Source organism: Pseudorasbora parva, chromosome 3 (genome assembly GCF_024679245.1).
Source record: "Pseudorasbora parva isolate DD20220531a chromosome 3, ASM2467924v1, whole genome shotgun sequence".
Taxonomy (NCBI): Eukaryota; Metazoa; Chordata; class Actinopteri; order Cypriniformes; family Gobionidae; genus Pseudorasbora; species Pseudorasbora parva.
The window spans coordinates 8,004,300-8,024,345 of record NC_090174.1 but is presented as its reverse complement, the minus strand read 5'-3'; the positions used below and the strand labels follow the sequence as shown (position 1 = coordinate 8,024,345).

The 20,046-nt window shown below is 38.3% G+C and overlaps 1 protein-coding gene across 1 annotated transcript in view; it reads right to left on the bottom strand.

Annotated features, from left to right (window-relative positions):
• The window catches only part of hip1rb (huntingtin interacting protein 1 related b), a 59,608-nt gene that overhangs the window by 24,740 nt on the left and 14,822 nt on the right, over nucleotides 1-20,046 (bottom strand). Inside the window, exons 2-13 of the mRNA XM_067437725.1 lie at nucleotides 12,678-12,741; nucleotides 10,504-10,646; nucleotides 8,143-8,199; nucleotides 7,926-8,012; nucleotides 6,144-6,220; nucleotides 4,490-4,551; nucleotides 4,134-4,274; nucleotides 3,710-3,767; nucleotides 1,892-1,967; nucleotides 1,613-1,771; nucleotides 701-753; nucleotides 488-560 (exon numbers count right to left, since the gene is read on the bottom strand). Coding sequence (XP_067293826.1) covers nucleotides 488-560; nucleotides 701-753; nucleotides 1,613-1,771; nucleotides 1,892-1,967; nucleotides 3,710-3,767; nucleotides 4,134-4,274; nucleotides 4,490-4,551; nucleotides 6,144-6,220; nucleotides 7,926-8,012; nucleotides 8,143-8,199; nucleotides 10,504-10,646; nucleotides 12,678-12,741 — 1,050 coding nt within the window. The remainder of the gene's footprint in view (nucleotides 1-487; nucleotides 561-700; nucleotides 754-1,612; nucleotides 1,772-1,891; nucleotides 1,968-3,709; nucleotides 3,768-4,133; nucleotides 4,275-4,489; nucleotides 4,552-6,143; nucleotides 6,221-7,925; nucleotides 8,013-8,142; nucleotides 8,200-10,503; nucleotides 10,647-12,677; nucleotides 12,742-20,046) is intronic.

Sequence of the window (20,046 nt, the reverse complement as noted above, 5' to 3'; positions counted from 1 at the left end):
CTGAACAAGCTAAGGTGTTGCTGCCAAAAACAGCAGGAATTTTTAGCTGAAATACGAGACAAACTTCTTCCAATACAAATGTAAATAAAATCTTAACAGATTTATTCAGCTGAGTGGCGTGTTGAAGAAAGCAGCCAGTATCATGTCACAGGGCTCCAGACTGTGACTAAATAGTCACATTTACATCCTTTTTTTCCTGCTGGTGTCACTACCTTGTTGCTCAACTGATAAGCACCGTCATTTCTGTTGTGTATGAGAAACATCAAACGGCACACCCACAAAAAGCAGAAGGAAACAGCACTACTCCTTTGAACCACACCACAGGGGTCATTTATAAATAGCACCATACCGGTTTGAAAATTATGATATCGAGGCAAGTCTAGGTGTCAGTGTTTTCAGAGGTTAGTCTGGAGTCTTTTTTTATCTCAAAGTCTGTATTCCAATTTCAAAGGTTTAAATGCTTGAAAAAATATGGATAGTGTCTCACCTCTCCTTTGATCTTCTCAAGCTCAGCTTGCAGCAATTCAATTTCTCGTTTCAGTTGTTCGATTTGGAGGTCTCTGTGTTACAGAAGAAGTACAGAGTACATACTTGTAGACATAAATAATGTCTTTAAAATAATACATTTCCACCACTCTCACACTTTCATTAATTCACCATAAAAACACATTATTCTGTATGATTAACGAGATTGACCTACCTATCATCAAATCCATTATTAGGCGGTCCAAAGGCCTGGTCAAATATATCACTCTTAAAAAAACAAAACAGGACACATTTAAGAAGTTGAATAAATAGGAGTCGAAAAATTCAAGAAAGAATCATGCTAAATTTCTATAAAGCTCCAACCTTTGATAAGGTCTGTGCCAACACAATTAAAACTGTACTATGTAATTTTTCCGTCTGCTAGAGGGCGCCTATTCAAAACAAAGGTGTAGTTTGATGACGCCAAGTTTGAGTGCAGAATCTTGGGACATGTGGTCTTCACCTCACTGCCGGTAGAAAAGAATCGGGATAGGACTCATGGTCATGAATGTGATTACTAACGTTACTGTAGTATGAAGCAAAGCAGGAGCGAGTGTTAAGGAGCTGAGAGAGGCCGCTGGAGCGATTGTTGTGCAACACACGGCTCGCGAGCAGCAGGACTTTTATTATGACGGCCGGCGCCATTTCCGCTTTTCTGGTCATGAGTGTGAGGTAACACAACTCTGTTTATCATATTAGATACATTTTAGTGTCTTTAAAAGGATGCTATGACGTTATTCTGTGCGTTCGCTCAGCGGCTGCTGTGACACTTGTTCACACTGCTAAGAGTAAAGCGTTTCTGTAAAATAAAACCGGAAACCAAGGGTAATGCAGATATGACGCAATTGACAGGCGACTCCCTCAGACGTCCCGGTTCATTGGTTAAAATAGCAATTTTCTCACAATTTACAAATAGTTGGAAACATTTGGGATATTGTAAGAACTCAACTGAACAAAATATATAACACTGGCCTAGTGGTTTTTGGATATTTTACTGCAAAAATACTACATAGTGCACCTTTAAAGAGCTTTACAAATCAACACCCTATCTATATCATTATGCTCATTAGTTTCTGCTTGCACATACTGTTGGCTGAGATGCCATGATAGGCTGTGCTTCGCTAACATCTATCAGAGGCTCAGGTTCATCCTCTTCCTGCTCCTCAAGCTCCTCTTCATCTGGGATCACAACCATGGGTTTAACATGCTCTGCCAGAGCAGAGGCCCGAAGAAAGTTGGGTGGAGACTTAAATAAAAATAAAAAAACATAATCAGAAACATAATGCTGACAAGGAATAAAGATGTATTTGTACGTGTGATACACATGTTTTAATAAGATAAACAGAATTCAAAGGTAGTTACTTACATCAGGCAGTCTAGGTATTTGGATGAGCCTCTTGAAATATAGCATGTCTCGTGCTTTATTGAGGAAAGTTTTGAGGCTAAAAAATATAATCATCATCATAATGATGATTAATAATCATATAAACGGTACATAAGAAAAGAAAATTCATCTTCATGGGATTCTTTGGAAATCTTTGAGGTAGTAATATGTTAATATCACAAGAAGATAGTCATTTTCATAGTTAAAAAAAATAAAATGAAAACAATAAATAAAATGAAAATGAAAATTTAGCGATCATTTTCTCATTCCACCCAACTCTGCCCACCACTGTCTGATTGAGCCAGACCAAATTACAAAAGAAACCCAGCAGCGGCACAGACAGTAAGGATAGCGGATATAGTTAGAATCCACCTTTTCATCATATAAAATGATCATAAATTTTGTCCTTGTAACTTGTGCGCTACATATTCTAAAGCCATTCCGTCATTCACTAATAATCATTTACTCAAAATGATCAGACTCTCTTTCTATATTCTGGTCCATGTGGAAATGGTTTTATCACTTTTTATTACCCGGCTCTGTGGAATACTTGATTCTGATTGGTCAGACTCGTCTTCGTATCATACAAACTATAGATACAAACGCAGCTGCTGCCCTTTTGCAGTGGTTGTTTTGTACACTGTAATGGATTATAAGATAACAAATAGGTACGATTATAAAACAGTTTCATCTCAAATCAATCTCTTTTATGCTTTTAGTGGTATGACTGTGCCATATTCCTTAAATGTCTGTCTAGTTTAAACTTGCTGCCTGCTAGCAACTGCTTTCTTTGCGAAAGCTTTGAATTTAAAGACCTAATCAAATATTCCAACTCAAGACAATATTATTTCATGACTAATTATTTACTTGTATATTACTTGTACTTTAATGTTGCAAGTAGCTGTGTAATAAGCATATAATCAACCCTTTCAAAGCAATGCAAGTTTATTTTGAGATAACCAGCTGGGTGTACATTATTCCTTAATTAGAAAACATTAATGATAACTCTATTATGATATGATAGAGATAATGAAAGTATATAAACAATTAAATATGCTATTGCTGTATCTGTACCTGGAGGTGTAAGGTGTTCTTTATGTACATGTATGTATTTATATGCACGTTTTATTTATCGATTGAATTAGTGATGATTGAATGTTCTTGTTGTTGTAAAGGATAAATCCTTATTACTGTTCATACTTTGCCTTCAAAATGTTGACCAAAAAGAAAATATTATACAAAAGAATAATTTGTTAAAATAAAATTATACATTTTCTTAAGAGCATGAAAAGGAGCGCTAAGGCAGATTACTGTAAATAATATATTTCAGTCTGTTTCTTACACAAAGCTTCTGAATTGCTTCAGAATACAGCATTTCATACATAAGCTTAGTTCTAATTCGTTGTAATTGCACAAAAAAAAGAGGGACAAGCCTATAAAATGTCTTCTTTTGTGTTCTAAAGAAGGAAAGTCACGCAGGTTCAAAACAACATGAGGGTGAGTAAATGATCGCAGAAATAACATTGAACTTGAACAATGAACTTGAAGTGACAGCTGATTAAATCACCATGAATTATATGAATGATTTTAGCCACATGTAACATTTCCTCTCCCATTTCCTAAAAAATACTTTCCACAGTAATTAAAGACATGGAAATACGTCCCTCAATGCCATGTTATTATAAATGTTGTACACTTTAAAGCCCAATCATTTTTGGTGAATCACATGGTGAATACAGAATGCAATGCTACAGAAAAATATAAATAATTTTAATCAAATATGAAAGTGATTGAAGGTACCTCTGGAACTGTTCATGGAAGCGTTCACGGTGTCCCTGGAGTGTGTCTGCTGGTAAACCTGACAGAAAAGAATTAACCAGAGTATCAACAACCAGGTCCAATTGGTGCAATTTCAGCATTTGTTAGAAATGCATTAATGTTAAAGTCACATTGTGAATATTATTATCTGTTTTTTTATTTTATTTACAAATTCAAATTGGCAATTTTGAAAACTAAGATAATGGCACATTGAAATTGGTCCTATGAATGTGAAAAAAGAGAAAATTTGCCAGCATGATTTAACTGCCTCATTGGTAAGGGTTTCTACAAAGCTTTTAAGAAGCTTGATTATGCTTTGATTAAGACATTTACAACTTTTTTCTTTGTTGATCAGCTTTTAGTATTATCAGTGGAATTAGTCTTGGCAGCGTGATGGAGCTCTTACAGGCGTGCAGTTTGAAGAGCAGTTTGACGGTGTAGTGGTACAGGTGACTGCAGTCCTGGATGACTTGGATGAGCGGTGCTAGTTTACACTGGCCTGAGGTCAGTGTTGAAATAGCAATGGACATGTTGAGCTGGCGGAGCACTATTGAATATAAAGAAAACAGAGAAAAATGACCTATGCAGGTTGTTTTCTCATACGTCAAACACAGACAAAACATGGCAAAATTAAAACCAAACTAGTAGGAGACTACAATATCTAACATTAACTTCTTATACGTTTATAATAAGGCTGATTTTGGTTAGCTAGAAACAGAAAACGTTTTTTTTTTTAGACAGCACCAAAGACTGAACACTCACCAGCTTCTGCTAATCGAAGCTCTGCGTCCATGTAATCAAACACCTCTACTGTGAGCTGGAACCTGGAGCAGGAAGCAGATAGAAAGCCTTTTAGAAGTTAACATGTTATAGTAAGGTAACACACTTACAGGCCACTTTAATAGGTACACCTTGCTAGAGCCTTCAGAACTGCCCTAATTCCTTGTGGCATAGATTCAACAAGCTGATGGAAACATTTCTCAGAGATTGACATGATAGCATCCCGCAGTTGCTGCAGATTTGTCGGCTGCACGTCCACAATGCAAATCTCCTGTTCCATCACATCCTTAATAGATTGAGATCTGGCAGATATATGCTTTCATGTTGTTTACTAGCCTGACAAGACAAACCCACATCAAGATGTTTGGTCTGGAAACTCACAATTGACAGGGCTCAATCCGAGGGGCGGGATAAACGGTTGTCTTTCAAACTCCCTCTGCACGGCGTGCACGCAATTGGATAACGCTACAACCAACCAGAGCTAGTTGGAAGATTAAACTTTCGCCGTATCTGGTCCGCCAAACTCCGAACACATCTTCCCTTCTTAAGAATGACTTCAGTGCCGTTCTTTGTTCTTTTCTCAGAGAAAAGCTTAACTCCAAGTCTTCCAAAGTCGTGGTCAAAGCTGATTCGAAAGACCGCCGTTCGCCAGTTTCTGTGTTTACTAGAAGCACGCAAGCGCAACTCAGCCGTCATTATGTTAAGCCCCACCCACCGACTCTATACGCGATGTGATTGGCCAGACCAGAGTTTGGTTTTTACAGCTCAGAAGTGAATTGAGAGTTGCTAGACGACACTTGCAGCAGATTAGATTTGCTGCCGCTAGGGTGCGTCTAGATTTCTAGGCTAGAAAATGCAAACATGTTGGCAGGTCTGAGACAGGTGTTTAAATACTTATTTGCAGCTGTATGATACAAATAAATAGTTTTAAAAAATCATACATTGTGATTTCTGGATTTTTTTTTTTCTTTCAGATTACGTTTCTCACAGTGGACATGCACTTACGATGACAATTTCAGACCCCTCCATGATTTCTAAGTGGGAGAACTTGCAAAATAGCAGGGTGATCAAATACTTATTTTCCTCACTGTACATATATAATTGATTATACATTATTAATATTTATTATGTTTTTATATGTATTGGGCTTCATCACTCAATACATTGTCTTTTATTCCAGTGATGCAAAGCTGAATTTATCATCATTATTATTGCAGTCCTCAGTGTCACATGATCCTTCAGAAATCATTATAATATGCTGATTTCCTGCTCAAGAAACATTTCTTACTATTATCAAGTTTGCACTGCTTAATGTGTTTTATGGAAACCATGATACACTACCATTCTAAATTTTGGGGCAAGTAAGAAAATAAAAAATAGAAAAGAAATATATTTCACATTTAAAATAAAGGGTGCTCTTTCAAACTTTCCATTCATCGAAGAATCCTGAAAAATGTATCACAATTTCCACAAAAATATTAAGCAGCAGAGATAGTCTTCAACATTTATAATAAGAACCATAATTAATATTTGAGAACCAATAATAATTGGAGACCTAATGCAGGGGTTCTGTAGTGCAAAGTCTGAAAAGATAATGTTGCAGAGATATAATACAGAAGAAACAAATTCCACGTACACATTATTGATGTCTGTTCCTGCTGTACGCTCCAGGAGCTCATCTGTGACCTCTAGACTGGCTGGAATTTCAGAATGCTGCAAAGAGAGCACAGACAAACTTCATTTTTAAACTAAGCACGACTATTCCCATGTTCATATTGGAAACCAAAGGGAATCTGGATATAAAATTCCTATTTTATGAACAAATTCTATTTGAATTATTCACATGACCTTTTACATTAAGCTCATAAGTCACCCTTCCCTGGCATGGTCAAGAGGAGAAGAAATGAAAAAAAGAAAGAAACAAAAAGTGGTTTTGCCCATTTTTGAACCGTCACTGCTGACATTTAAAGAGTTAGTTCACCCAAACATTAAATTTATGTCATCAATGTTGTTCCACACCCGTAAGACCTCCGTTCATCTTCAGAACACAGTTTAAGATATTTTATATTTTATAAGAGCTGTCCATCACTTCAGTTCAGCGAAAGTTTATGGTTTATCAATTGAACATACATTTTCATCACATGACAAAACGTACAAAACAAAACAAGTTAACACTATATTTAAGAACAGCCTTTGCACATTTTAAGTGTGGTTCTTCTGAGTAAACGGAGGTGACAATGGAAAGTTTGGTGTCAATATGCCAGAGCTGTGCAGATTTAAATTTTTTTAAATAATTGCCCGACGCTGCCAGCATTTTTGGTAATTTTTTACAAAACTTTCATGGCTTACAGAATATTTTGTTGTATGAATATTCAAAAGTTATTAACATACATTTAAGTGCAACTTCGGACAGTTGATGGTGCTAGAGGAAAGCGTTAGAGACTCCAAATTTGCTGCTCCAATGTTTAGACTGTTTTCTATATGCATGCATGCAAAAAACACCAAAAATAAACTAAAAAAAAATGTTCTCCATGAAATCATATTTCTGAGTTTATTTTCAAGCAGCTTATGTAGAAGGGCCAAACACACTCTAATTGGAATTTCTTTACTATTTGAAGGTTTGGCAAATTGGTTGCTAATTCGTATGAATTTGTACATATGTATCTGTACATATTCCCACTGAAGCTAAGCAGGGCTGAGCCTGGTCAGTACCTGGATGGGAGACCAACTGGGAAAACCAGGTAGCTGCTGGTAGAGGTGTTAGTGAGGCCAGCAGGGGGCGCTCACCCTGTGGTCTGTGTGGGTCCTAACGCCCCAGTATAGCGATGGGGACACTATACTGATAAAGAGCACCGTCTTTCGGATGAGACGTTAAACCGAGGTCCTGACTCTCTGTGGTCATTAAAAATCCCAGGATGTCTTTCGGAAAAAGAGTAGGGGTGTAACCCCGGCATCCTGGCCAAATTTGCCCATTGGCCCCTGTCCATCATGGCCTCCTAATAATCCCCATAACCTGATTGGTTTCATCACTCGGTCTCCTCTCCACCAATCAGCTGGTGTGAGGTGAGCGTTCTGGCGCAATATGGCTGCCGTCGCATCATCCAAGTGGATGCTGCACATTGGTGGTGGTTGAGGAGATTCCCCCCTTCTCTGTAAAGCACTTTGAGTGCCTTGAAAAGCGCTATATAAATTGAACACATTATTATTATTATGATTATGATTTGCTTATGGGTGGAGTTTAAAAAATATATTGTTTTAATTCAAATTCCTAAAAAAATCATCACCTCGTAAAATAGTTACATTTTCATGAGATCTGGTTGGAGGGCCTTTGAATATTGTCTCATACAAAAGAGAGCCTTTGAAGTCAAAAAGGTTAGGAAACAGTGACCTAAAATATGGGTTCAATGTGAATATGTACCTTTGTGTGAAACTCCATCTTGGTGCAGAGGAGTTTGGAATGTAGAGAAACCAGCTGTCCATACCCATGTCTATCCCGTGTGTTAGTCTGAAGATGGAAATTAATGACAATAAAACATTAAAAAGTTTCAGTTAAACCTGTCAAAAAAAGATTTGTAACAACGTTTCTTTTTTATGAGAGTTGAAATGAGGGATTCTGTGCATGAGCATTGACTTACCCATAGTAACCCTGTCTCAGCAATGCTGCTGTAGTGTCGCATGCAGTCTTGTAAGCTCTGGTCAGAATGCATAGGACCAACAGCAAAAGACATTTTGGTTAGTTTTGGGATGCTGAATATTTTATAGGCAGCTGCAGTGATAAACACAGCTGTCAGGTCGGGACAACTCTTACTTCTCATAATAAAAAAGCAATTTATATAAGCACAGGAAAACTCTGTGATCATGTTCTGTTTCCAATTCAGTGGATGCTGCTTTTACATGGCAAATGACATGGGAATCCAATATACATATATTTACATTCCACCAAAATCTGTAGCTTTTGTATAGATTTTTAGTGGAAAACATGCATTCTGAAGACATGTGTTGTGCAATATGATTCAAATCACATATACAAATGTTACAGAGAACACACATAAGTAGAGAGAAGAAATCAGAGTTCAAGGATTAACTGTTATGGTGTTTGTAGGCATCTCAATTATAGAAAAACACTTTAACAAAAAGTTAAACTGTTTTTTTTTTTTTTTTTTTTTACAACCAAGCACAAGGTAAGCACTTCAATAGGAAAGGTAAGAAATTTTGGACAGCAAAAATTATTATACATACATACATACATACATGACCATTGACCATTCTTCTAGAAGCACATTTGTGAGGCAAGACACTGATGTTGGACAAGAAATCCTGGCTCATAGTCTCCGCTCTAATTTATCCCAAAGGTGTTCTGTCGGGTTGAGGTCAGGACTCTGTGTAGGCCAGTCAAGTTCCTCCACACCAAACTCGCTCATCCATGTCTTTATGGACCTTGCTTTGTGCAGGAACAGGAAGAGGCCATCCCCAAACTGTTTCCACAAAGTTGAGAGCATGACATTGTCCAAAATGTATTGGTATGGTGAAAGCATTAAGAGTTCCTTTCACTAGAACTAAGGGGCCAAGTCCAACACCTGAAAAACAACCCACACTATAATCCCCTCCCACCAAACTTTACACTTGGCCCAATGCAATCTGGTAAGTACTGTTCTCCTGGCAACCACTAAACCCAGACTCGTCCATCAGATCGCCAGACAGAGAAGTATGATTGGTTGCTTCAGATAACACGTCTCGACTCCTCTAGAGTCTAGTGTTGGCATGCTTTACACCACTGCATCTGACACTTTGTATTTCACTTGGGGATGCAAGGCTTGGATGCAGTTGCATGACCATGGAAACCCACTCCATGAAGCTCTCTATGTACTGTTCTTGAGCTACTTGAATCTGAAGGTCACATGAAGTTTGGAAGTCTGTAGTTTTTGACTGTGCAGAAAGTTGGTGACTTCTGCGCACTGTGCACCTAAGCATGCGCTGACCCCCTACAACTTTGGAAAATGGAAAATGGACTGCATTTATATAGCGCTTTTATCCAAAGCGCTTTACATTTTTGCCTCACATTCACCCATTCATACACCGACGGCGATGTCAGCCATGTAAGGCGCCATCCAGCTCGTCGGGAGCAGCTGGGGTTAGGTGTCTTGCTCAAGGACACCTCGACACTTGGTCAGGTGGAACCGGGGATTGAACCACCAACCTTCTGGTTTGTAGACAACCTACATGAACCACTGAGCCACTGCCGCCCCAGGCTGAGTTACTGTTGTTCCCAATTGCTTCCACTTTTTTATAATAAATTTCATGAAATTTCATGAATTGGGTGGCAACCTATCACAGTACCATGGTTGAATTCACTGAGCTCCTGAGAGCGACCGATTCTTTCCCAAATGTTTGCTGAAGTGTCTGCATGCCTAGTGCTTGATTTTATTCACCTGTGGCCATGGAAGTGATTGGAACACCTGAATTCAAGGATTTGGAGGGGTGTCCCAATACCTCAATAAAGTACACACACTCACACGCACATTCACACACACACACACACACACACACAGAGTTAGAGAAGTATGGACATTTTGATGTATGCAATATAGTGACCATGAGTGATGGTCTTTCCTGTAGCTAAATGAGTAGAGCATGGCACTAGCAACGCCAAGGTCATGGGTTCGATTCCCAGGGAAAGCAAGAATTGACAAAAATGTTAAATGTGTACCTTGAATGCAATGTAAGTCACTTTGGGTAAAAAGCATCTGCCAAATGCATAAATGTAAATGATGGGATGACAATAAAGGGCTTAAATGACTTTAAATAAGGAGGGTGATATTGAACAGCAGGTTGTGAAAATGGCATGAGAAAGGGTTAGAAAAGAAAAACAATGTTGGAACACAGAAGGAAGATTGTTGAGAAAGAAAAACAACAATAGATGAATAAAACTGTATCTAAACAGATAATTCCAACCAAAGTCCTTTTTTGAAGCATTTTTTGAATTGAAGCATGCTTACATTTCGGTGACCGTCACGTAATATTTTGTGTAAAACATGGCAGAACTTCCAGCTAAGGATGGCACTGCTTGGCAACGGCAGACCAACGGCATATGACCAGAAGGTATAGGCCCCCTTCTCTCTGTGGGTTCCCAAGATAATTCCTGTTCATGCATTTAAGGAAAAGATCTCAAGCACAATTGATTATCAAATAACAACTCATTAATATGTCATATCACAATTCTTCAAAATGGGGAAAGTCTGCTGTAAGTTAGGGCTGCTAATAATTATTTTTATAGACTACTATCTAGGCTTGTCACGATGTCATAACTTTCACACCCGTATGGTATCCATGTTCAAACTGATTATTGGTCCTGACTGGTTATTAGACGGTGCTAAGATGTAATTTTTGCTACATGTTAACTACGGAAAACGTTTCGGTGTTGAAAACTTTTGTATATGAAAAGTACCTGGTCTTGTACATGTGAGACTTGGCGAGAGCAAAAGAAAAGCTTGCTACATACCATGTATGATGCCCTTCAGGCTACTATTTTACCACCCTTTAGGTGACTATGATAATTATTTAAGGCTATTCTACTGGTTAGGGTATGTATATAGGAACTGCTGTTGCCAAGTAAGATTCATTTTTTTTTCCCCCTGTAAACCGGTATAAAACCAGTATCATTCCTCATCCAGACTATAGCTGGTTTCATGCAACATGCACACCAATACCAATGTGTTGATAACTAACAAAAATCAGTTTATTGAAATAACCTGATTTACCGGTTTACATGCAAATCAATAACCCAGCAATGCAAGTAAACCACATTTACTAGACTATATAAAAAAACAAAACACAAAAACAGGTTATTCCCTGGCGATGGCATCAAAACGTAAGAAATGTTTTTCACTCAGTGTTATAGGCCTATTCATTATGTTAGTTGTGATGTAAAATAAAGCATTAAAATACTTTACAACTTCTCTTTTGGCTGCACAAGATACAAACACCTTTTTATATTTCTTGGGTCAAGAAAAAGTTGGAGTTTGTGATATATTTCTCTTCCCATACCACAAATAAATCTGCTGTATATAAGAATGTTTTCCTTTAACACATATCACACGTGCATGTCAATAAACTTACAGAGGGCAGCTTAAAGCCACAATATGTACGTTTTAGCCGCAAGAGGTCGCTGATTCAAAACAAAGGTGTAGCTTGATATCGCAGAGCTTTTATTATGCCGCAGACGAGCACTTCTGCTTCTTCCGCTCATGTAACGCAGCACTCTCTGTTATCATTTTAGGTACATTTGAGTGTCCTGAAAGTTATGATATACTGCTGTGTGTTTGCCTAGTGGAAACTATGAGACACTTGTTGCACACTGCAGTGAGCTAGATTGATATTAGTCATGGTAAAACATGGTTCTCACAGTAAATCAAGAACATTTGTTTTAAACTATAAGACTAACTGTGTTGATTAGTTCTCTGTCGATGAACCAGTTGCTCACCTGTCTAATAAAACACACAATATATTACAGCGTCTTTACTGTTTCCATGGTTTCTACAAAATAACCGACGGTAACGCGGGTATGATGTCATTGATAGGCGACGCACTGACACGGTCCGTGTCCTAGTTAAAATTGCTTATTTCTCAGCATTTAATAATTCTTGGAAACATTTGGGATAATGTAAGCACACAATTCAAAACAATATATAACATTGTTGTAGTGGTTTTTGGATATACCCTTATTTTGACCAGCATGTGGATTAAATCCAAAATTGGACGTAATTTTGGATTTGATCCACATGCTGGTCAAAATAAGGGTAAATGGGGAGAAAAGCAAAATCTAGCTCTGTTGATCAGTTTATTCTTAAGCTGTTTATGATCTTAAGCCAATAAAGGAAAGGGTTTAACATGTTTACATGACCACGCGTGCTGCTTATTAAGCATAATCGCCTTAAGAATGTGTGTGTCACTGTCAACACGCTCAATGATATGGCAATCATTAACAGCATTATCAGGCAGCAATGTTTGACAACATTTTCAACACTTTTAAACCAATAATAACTAACACAGAACTTCAGAGCTGATTGCAGTATGACGTACGACTCATCCTCTTGTAAAGGGTTCATTTGACCTACCTGGTAGGATAATAGTTGAATAAACAGTAATAAATAGAAGTGTGAATTAAGGATACTGCGTGCATGTTTCTCCTTCAGCGGCGTCTCTGTGGAATTGATGGCCTTACTGATACTGCTGAGCTAAAAAGGAAAGGAAAGAGAAAAATTACTTTGTAAGTTTTGTTGTTTATGCATTTTGATTTGAGATTGAATACAGACCTTTTTTTTTTTGTTTGTTAAAAGAATTGGTAACCCAAAAATGTATATGATGTCATTATTTATTCATCCTCATGTCCTTTCAAACTGATTTGTCAATGTACCTTTCACAATTTTTTTTTAAAAAACGGTAAACTAAAAACATTAGGCATGGTATCTTATGTGAAGGTACCAAAGCCAAAGAAAACCTAAAATAACAACTCCGTTAATATATTCTCATTGAGAATGGCTTAATTTTGTTTTAAAGGTGGGATAAGTCTTATTTCAAAACCGTTTTAGAAAAAGGACACGGGCCGAGTGGAATAACAAACTTGTAGCCAATCAGCAGGTAAGGGACGTGTCTACTATTGATGGTGAAAAGAGAGATCGCTCTCGCTCTGTGCACGTCATTATTCAAAACACACGATGGACATTAGCCGAGAACTAGCCTAATATATACTGCTTGACTATGCTCGTGTGTCATGTTCTCTTGTTAGTCCATTTGCGATCGTATTGTGTCTCACTTCAGCGATGATAAAGACCCGTTCATTTCCACACCGTATGGAGCATCTAAATCTCCTCACTGTGTGCTTCAAGCATCAGCTCACACAATGTCTCCGGCAAGTAAGATACTATACTCCTAATATATGTTTACTTACTCTTTTCATGATCTATATAACCCTTTTCCAGTCATAATTGTAATATGTCATTAGTTGGACTGTCGGCTCGTGTACTATCGAGTTGTTCATGAGAACAGTTTGTGTTTTTGTGATAGAAGGGATAACTTTTTCATTGAATATTCGACCTGGATTAGATACACAGAGATACTGCTATAGCCGTTGATGCCTCTGGTTTTACGTATGTGTGGGGCGGCGCTATCAAAATAGGGGCGAGACCCTTTTGGGGGTAGGGGCGTGTTTGTTTTAGTGATTTGAAATATCAACAACGGTTACCAGATATCACTTACCCCACCTTTAAATAATGGAATCATATTTTCATGATGTTTGGCTTTATTAATGGTTCCTGAACATACTTTCTACTGCTTATGCGGATTGAACATCTAACAATAATACATCTAGCACTAATACTCTGACACTGCTTCCTGACAAAAAGTTCTAAGACTTTTTTTCATTAGCATCCCCATTCATTTCAATGGCTTGGTTAGCAAAGGTTCCTCAAATTGCTCAGTCAGGTTAGACGCCATATTGAATTTAACGCGGATGAAAAGGCTGTGAGGGACAGTCTTACAGTCTATACAATGGCACGCCACGCAACCTAATATAATCCTAGATTGTGTCATTTTTACAACTACTAACAACTTTCAAAACAGATTTTGAATTTGATTTATTGAGTGTTTGTCTTGGAACTTCTTTTGTTTTGGAAAGACGTTACACCAGCTGAACAATCGGTCTGTTGTTAAACAGCAGTACAATCCATTGCACTTCCATTTCTCACAGCCGTGTTTTCTTTTCTGTCAAAAACTGAATTAAACATAAATATTAGCACCAAAATGTGTAGTTTAAGTAATCAATAGACAAAGCCACAATACAAGCAACAGTTATGCAAATGCCATAAGTTTATTTGACCTTATTTTAGGCATTAGTACCCAACTGTGAGCTAGCTACATTAAACTGTTTTCTATTATTTGTTGTTTATTTTCAGATTAATCGTACATTGTTAAGACATTAACAATAATAAATTATAGGAATTCTTAAACAGAAATATTACTAGATAACTGCTTTAATTTGTACTGCTGCAAGTTGTAGCGGTTTAGTTTACAAGTTGTAAATATAAGTTCTACAAGTAATTCCAACATGCCGTGAACACATCTTTTGCACAGGGATCAGGCATCACATGACGTGGTGTGGCACAGCAGCAAATGTATGCCTTTTTGACGTAAATGAAATATAATCCAACTCAGATGCAGATGGCTGTCAGTGATATCGTTCATCAGTTTCGAAAGTGATTCCAACGATATAATTTCTTTGTGCGTTATCATAATAGCTGTGGTTTGAACTTTATTCTTTAATATTAAAAATGATTTTTAGAACTATATCTTTATCATTATCTTTATAGTTATCATCCTTGGTGTATCAGGCCTTTAATAAAATAACCACTCTTTATCCCTGGCTCACTAATAATGCGCAGCCACATCTCCAACACGAGCCTACTACAAATAACAATCCTCTTCAATACATTAACTGAATAATAATTATAATAAGTCTTACATACTTATTTGAAAATGAAAAATATATATTATAAATACAACAACATTGTAAACTGCATGTTTAGCAGTGAATGCTTTTTCAGATCAGCTAGAGCAGAAATAAAGCGTCTGACAGTTTGGAATATGTTTTACAAAAGCACAAAACTGAAGCGCAGAATTCAATGTGCATTCCTTTCAATGTTGGTCTGTGGCTCATTAATGTGCAAGTGAGATTGTGCTGGTCAGCCCCGAAACTGGGAGAACAAAATGAAGGCAATGGACAGCACAAAGAGCAGATTGTGCAGAACAAAGCATGTCAGCCCAAGGAATTGGGTTGGTTAGGTGCCAAACGCTGGCACACAATCTTAGACAGATGGTCTGCCTATTGGCTAACTTTCATAACAGACTCTGTTTTGGGGGGTCCTTCCCTCTATGGTTTAACTCAGGACTAGTCAATTTTTTTTCCTGGAGGGTTACTTCCCGCAGGGGTTCTCTTTCTAAAATCACATACTGAGCTGTACATTTGATGAAAAATCTATTTTATTTTTTAATGTATGCTTACATGAACTTGACTTTAAAATGTGATAACAGGAACACTACAACTGGAGAAAAAGCAGTGTTCATGAGAAATGATCCTGGTTGAATAACATTTAATGAAAATGGCTACTGATGATGAATGATATATTGGGTAACAAGAGCTACTTTTCCACCATCGGGCCGAGCGGTTCAAGTTATATTTCCACTTGAGCTTGGTTTGGCATGGCACAATGACAAACTGCTCTCGGCCTGGAATTCTCAGCATGGTGGTTGGCTAACCGTGTGAACCAGTATTGCCAGGTTTGCGTAACAAAATCAGCCCAACTGCTGTTCAAAACTCACCTGATCACAGCCAAAACTACCACATAATCATGTGGAGGGGTGGGGGAAAAATGTATTCTTACATGCGTCGCGATGAGGATGTGGACGATTCTGAATCGATTCTCAAATATCAAAAATCTATTTTCTAAATGTTGATAACGTAATGTTGATGGAATGCCAAAGGCGCCACTCTAAAGCAGAGGAACTAAGTGCAACACTTTTAGAGTACAGCACATTACAAAACGGACTATACTGAATCTGTACAGATCATTTATTACAATTATCTGCTGGTACAGAATTCTATATTTTTGTATAAAAGCTGTGATTTTTGTACAGTAAAATGTTCATTATATATATATATATATATATACTTTTTTTTAGAAGAACCTGTATGTGTGTGTGTGTGTGCGCGCGCACACACACACACACACACACACACACACACACACACACACACACACACACACACACACACACACACACACACACACACACACACACACACACACACACTTAATTATTTTATTTGGAATGACAAATACTGATTAAAACAACACAGCATCCAAATATTCACAAAGAGCTTCTCATGTTTATCCTGACAATACAGACAATGCAAACAGTCACGACCGCATTAATCAACAGGTTATGGATAAAGATAACATCGTCTTCTCCAAACATGCAGACTGCCTATGATCGCTCACACACACACACACACACACACACAGGTTTTAAAAAAAAGTTCTTCTAAAAAACACTCTGCCGATACACACACGCACACACACACACGCACACACACACGCACACACACACGCACACACACACGCACACACACACGCACACACACACGCACACGCACACACACACGCACACACACACACACACACACACACAGGTCATTCTAAAAAAAAATTGCATATTGTGATAAAGTTCATTATTTTCCGTAATGTAAAGATAAAAATTTAACTTTCATATATTTTAGATTCATTGCACACCAACTGAAATATTTCAGGTCTTTTATTGTTTTAATACTGATGATTTTGGCATACAGCTCATGAAAACCCAAAATTCTTGTCTCAACAAATTTGCATATCATGAAAAGGTTCTCTAAACGAGCTATTAACCTAATCATCTGAATCAACTGATTAACTCTAAACACCTGCAAAAGATTCCTGAGGCTTTTAAAAACTCCCAGCCTGGTTCATTACTCAAAACCGCAATCATGGGTAAGACTGCCGATCTGACTGCTGTCCAGAAGGCCATCATTGACACCCTCATGCGAAAGGGTAAGACACAGAAAAAATTTCTGAATGAATAGGCTGTTCCCAGAGTGCTGTATCAAGGCACCTCAGTGGGAAGTCTGTGGGAAGGAAAAAGTGTGGCAAAAAACGCTGCACAACGAGAAGAGGTGACCGGACCCCGAGGAAAATTGTGGAGAAGGACCGATTCCAGACCTTGGGGGACCTGCGGAAGCAGTGGACTGAGTCTGGAGTAGAAACATCCGTGCACAGGTGTGTGCAGGAAATGGGCTACAGAGAAGCAGCACTGGACTGCTGCTCAGTGGTCCAAAGTATACTTTTTTCAGATGAAAGCAAATTTTGCATGTCATTCGGAAATTCAAGTGCCAGAGTCTGGAGGAAGACTGGACTTCAGGCATTTTGGCATTTCCTTCTCCCCAGTGTCAAGTACCCTCAGTCAGTGATGGTCTGGGGTGCCATGTCAGCTGCTGGTGTTGGTCCACTGTGTTTTATCAAGGGCAGGGTCAAAGCAGCTATCTATCAGGAGATTTTGAAGCACTTCATGCTTCCATCTGCTGAAAAGCTTTATGGAGATGAAGATTTCGTTTTTCAGCATGACCTGGCACCTGCTCACAGTGCCAACACCACTGGTAAATGGTTTACTGACCATGGTATTACTGTGCTCAATTGGCCTGCCAACTCTCCTGACCTGAACCCCATAGAGAATCTGTGGGATATTGTGAAGAGAAAGTTGAGAGACGCAAGACCCAACACTCTGGATGAGCTTAAGGCCGCTAGCGAAGCATCCTGGCCCTCCATAACACCTCACCCCTAGTAGGGAGTACAAGTTCCATTGTATAAAAATCGAGTTCTGGGGTTGGTGTTGGGGTTAGGCTCGCATCAACTCGCAGACAAAAACATTTCCATTACAGATTTGCACAAAACTTTTCGATCAAAATCTCTGTTTCCATCAGTTAGTGAGAGCCCTTATTATTATTATTATTTTAAAAAACATGATGAATCCCAAATAACAGACTTGATTTCAATCGACTCTGGCATATCATTATCATTAGTTTCTCAGAGAGCCACATGAATAGAAGCCATATTTATGATTGTTAAACAAATGCAACAGTTAGAAATTTGCCATGCAAACTTAAATTAGGTAACTTATTACAAACAGCAGCTAATCAGCAATCAAGAAACACTCATCAATTATTCCAATGGGAAAAAAAGAAAAAGAAAAAAAGAGCAGGATTTATCTTAAAAGTAGGGCTGCCCTATAGTTGTTACTGCACTAAATAAACTGAAAAGGTTATAAGTGTTAAATATGTAATGTTTTATATAACTGCTATAAATTAGAATATTTACTTTACATTTTAAATGAACATTTATGCATTTGGAAGATGCATTTATCCAAAAATGACTTACAATGCACTTATTACTGGGACAATTTCCCTGGAGCAACATGGAGTTAAGTGCCTTGCTCAAGGACACACTGGTGGTGGCGACTGATGGGATCAAACCAGCAACCTTCTGCATATTAGTTCAGTCATATTAACATGTACTATAAGCCTGGATGCCAGCCAAACGTAGCCCCGCCCACAACATTTGAGGTCGGGAAGATTGGTCTGGACTTGATCCGTTGTGGAGTAACTATACCAGAACAGGAGCTGTTCAGATCAAGGGCTGGCTTTACATGACGATGGACAGATAATTAACAGTAACGTAATCATTCCCGTCACCAAAGAGTTCTTGCGTTGAATTTGTTTACTCGTTTACCAAACAGAGAATTCGTTCATATATACGGTATACCTTTACTTTTTCGTGATGGTAATTACTCCATGTATCCTTAAAATCTTTATACAACACCAGCAAAGATTGTTTACACTCATCTTCTTCTTCTTCTACTTCTTACAGCGTGTGCTGTTGAGTTCTGTTGACAACTATGCGTCGCTCAACATACGTCTCTTACACCGTCGCTCTGATTGGTTGTAGGTCTGTCCAACTGAGTGCAGAGGCATTTTCGCCCCATAATCACAGCCCAGTAGAGCAGTATCAGACTCATATTCTGACTAAAATCTGAGTATGATGACATCAGGCTAATATAATATACTTTATATATTAAATATTATTATTGCACAATTATCAAAATGGGTAATGTAATACAAGGCCATTTCACATGTTCTTTCCCTAATCCAAAAAACTTATTGATTACAATTGTATTGATTGCACTACCATTCATTTCACTTGTGGTAATGTGTGGATTTGGTGAGTGCTTTTCACACTAGATATTTCAAGGGAAGCAATTCAGCTGCAAATGAGACAAACCACAGATCAATATTGCTACACAAATGCAAATTCATATAGATTGTCAGGACTCGAGTTTGATCATCTTCCTGCTCTCTCTCATTTGCTTCCCTGCATTTCTCCACTGCACCACAGCTGTGCTGTATTCTTAATCTGCACTACTGCACACCAATCTCTCACCTGTCTCTCATTTACGTTTCCCGCTCTGGATTTCTGAGGCTGCTGTGCTGCAAATCAGAGCTCTTGCACACTTCTCACCTGTTTCTCCTCTCATTTCATTCCTCAAACTATTTGGCTTCCCCTCTTAAGCTGGGCATTTTCGGTGCGATTTTTGTCCGATTTTGAGCCGAAGTCTGACTCGTGCGACTCTTTTTTTGGGGTCGCGCCGATTTTCAGGTTTATCGTGTGTCATTTGTCGTGAGGTGTTCGTGCAGTGTACAGGGGGAAAAGAGAGGCGACAAACCTCTCCTGATCGGCAATCGGATGGTCAGATGAATTTCTGGTGTGTCAGAAATTCTGGTCGCCCCTCGTGAGGTTAATCGCACAACAGAAGCAAAGCCACGAATTGCCCTATTTTCCATCACTGCACCTGCGCGAAAGCAGAGCGTTTAACCATTTAATTTTTAAAAGCAGCAAGGAAGAAAA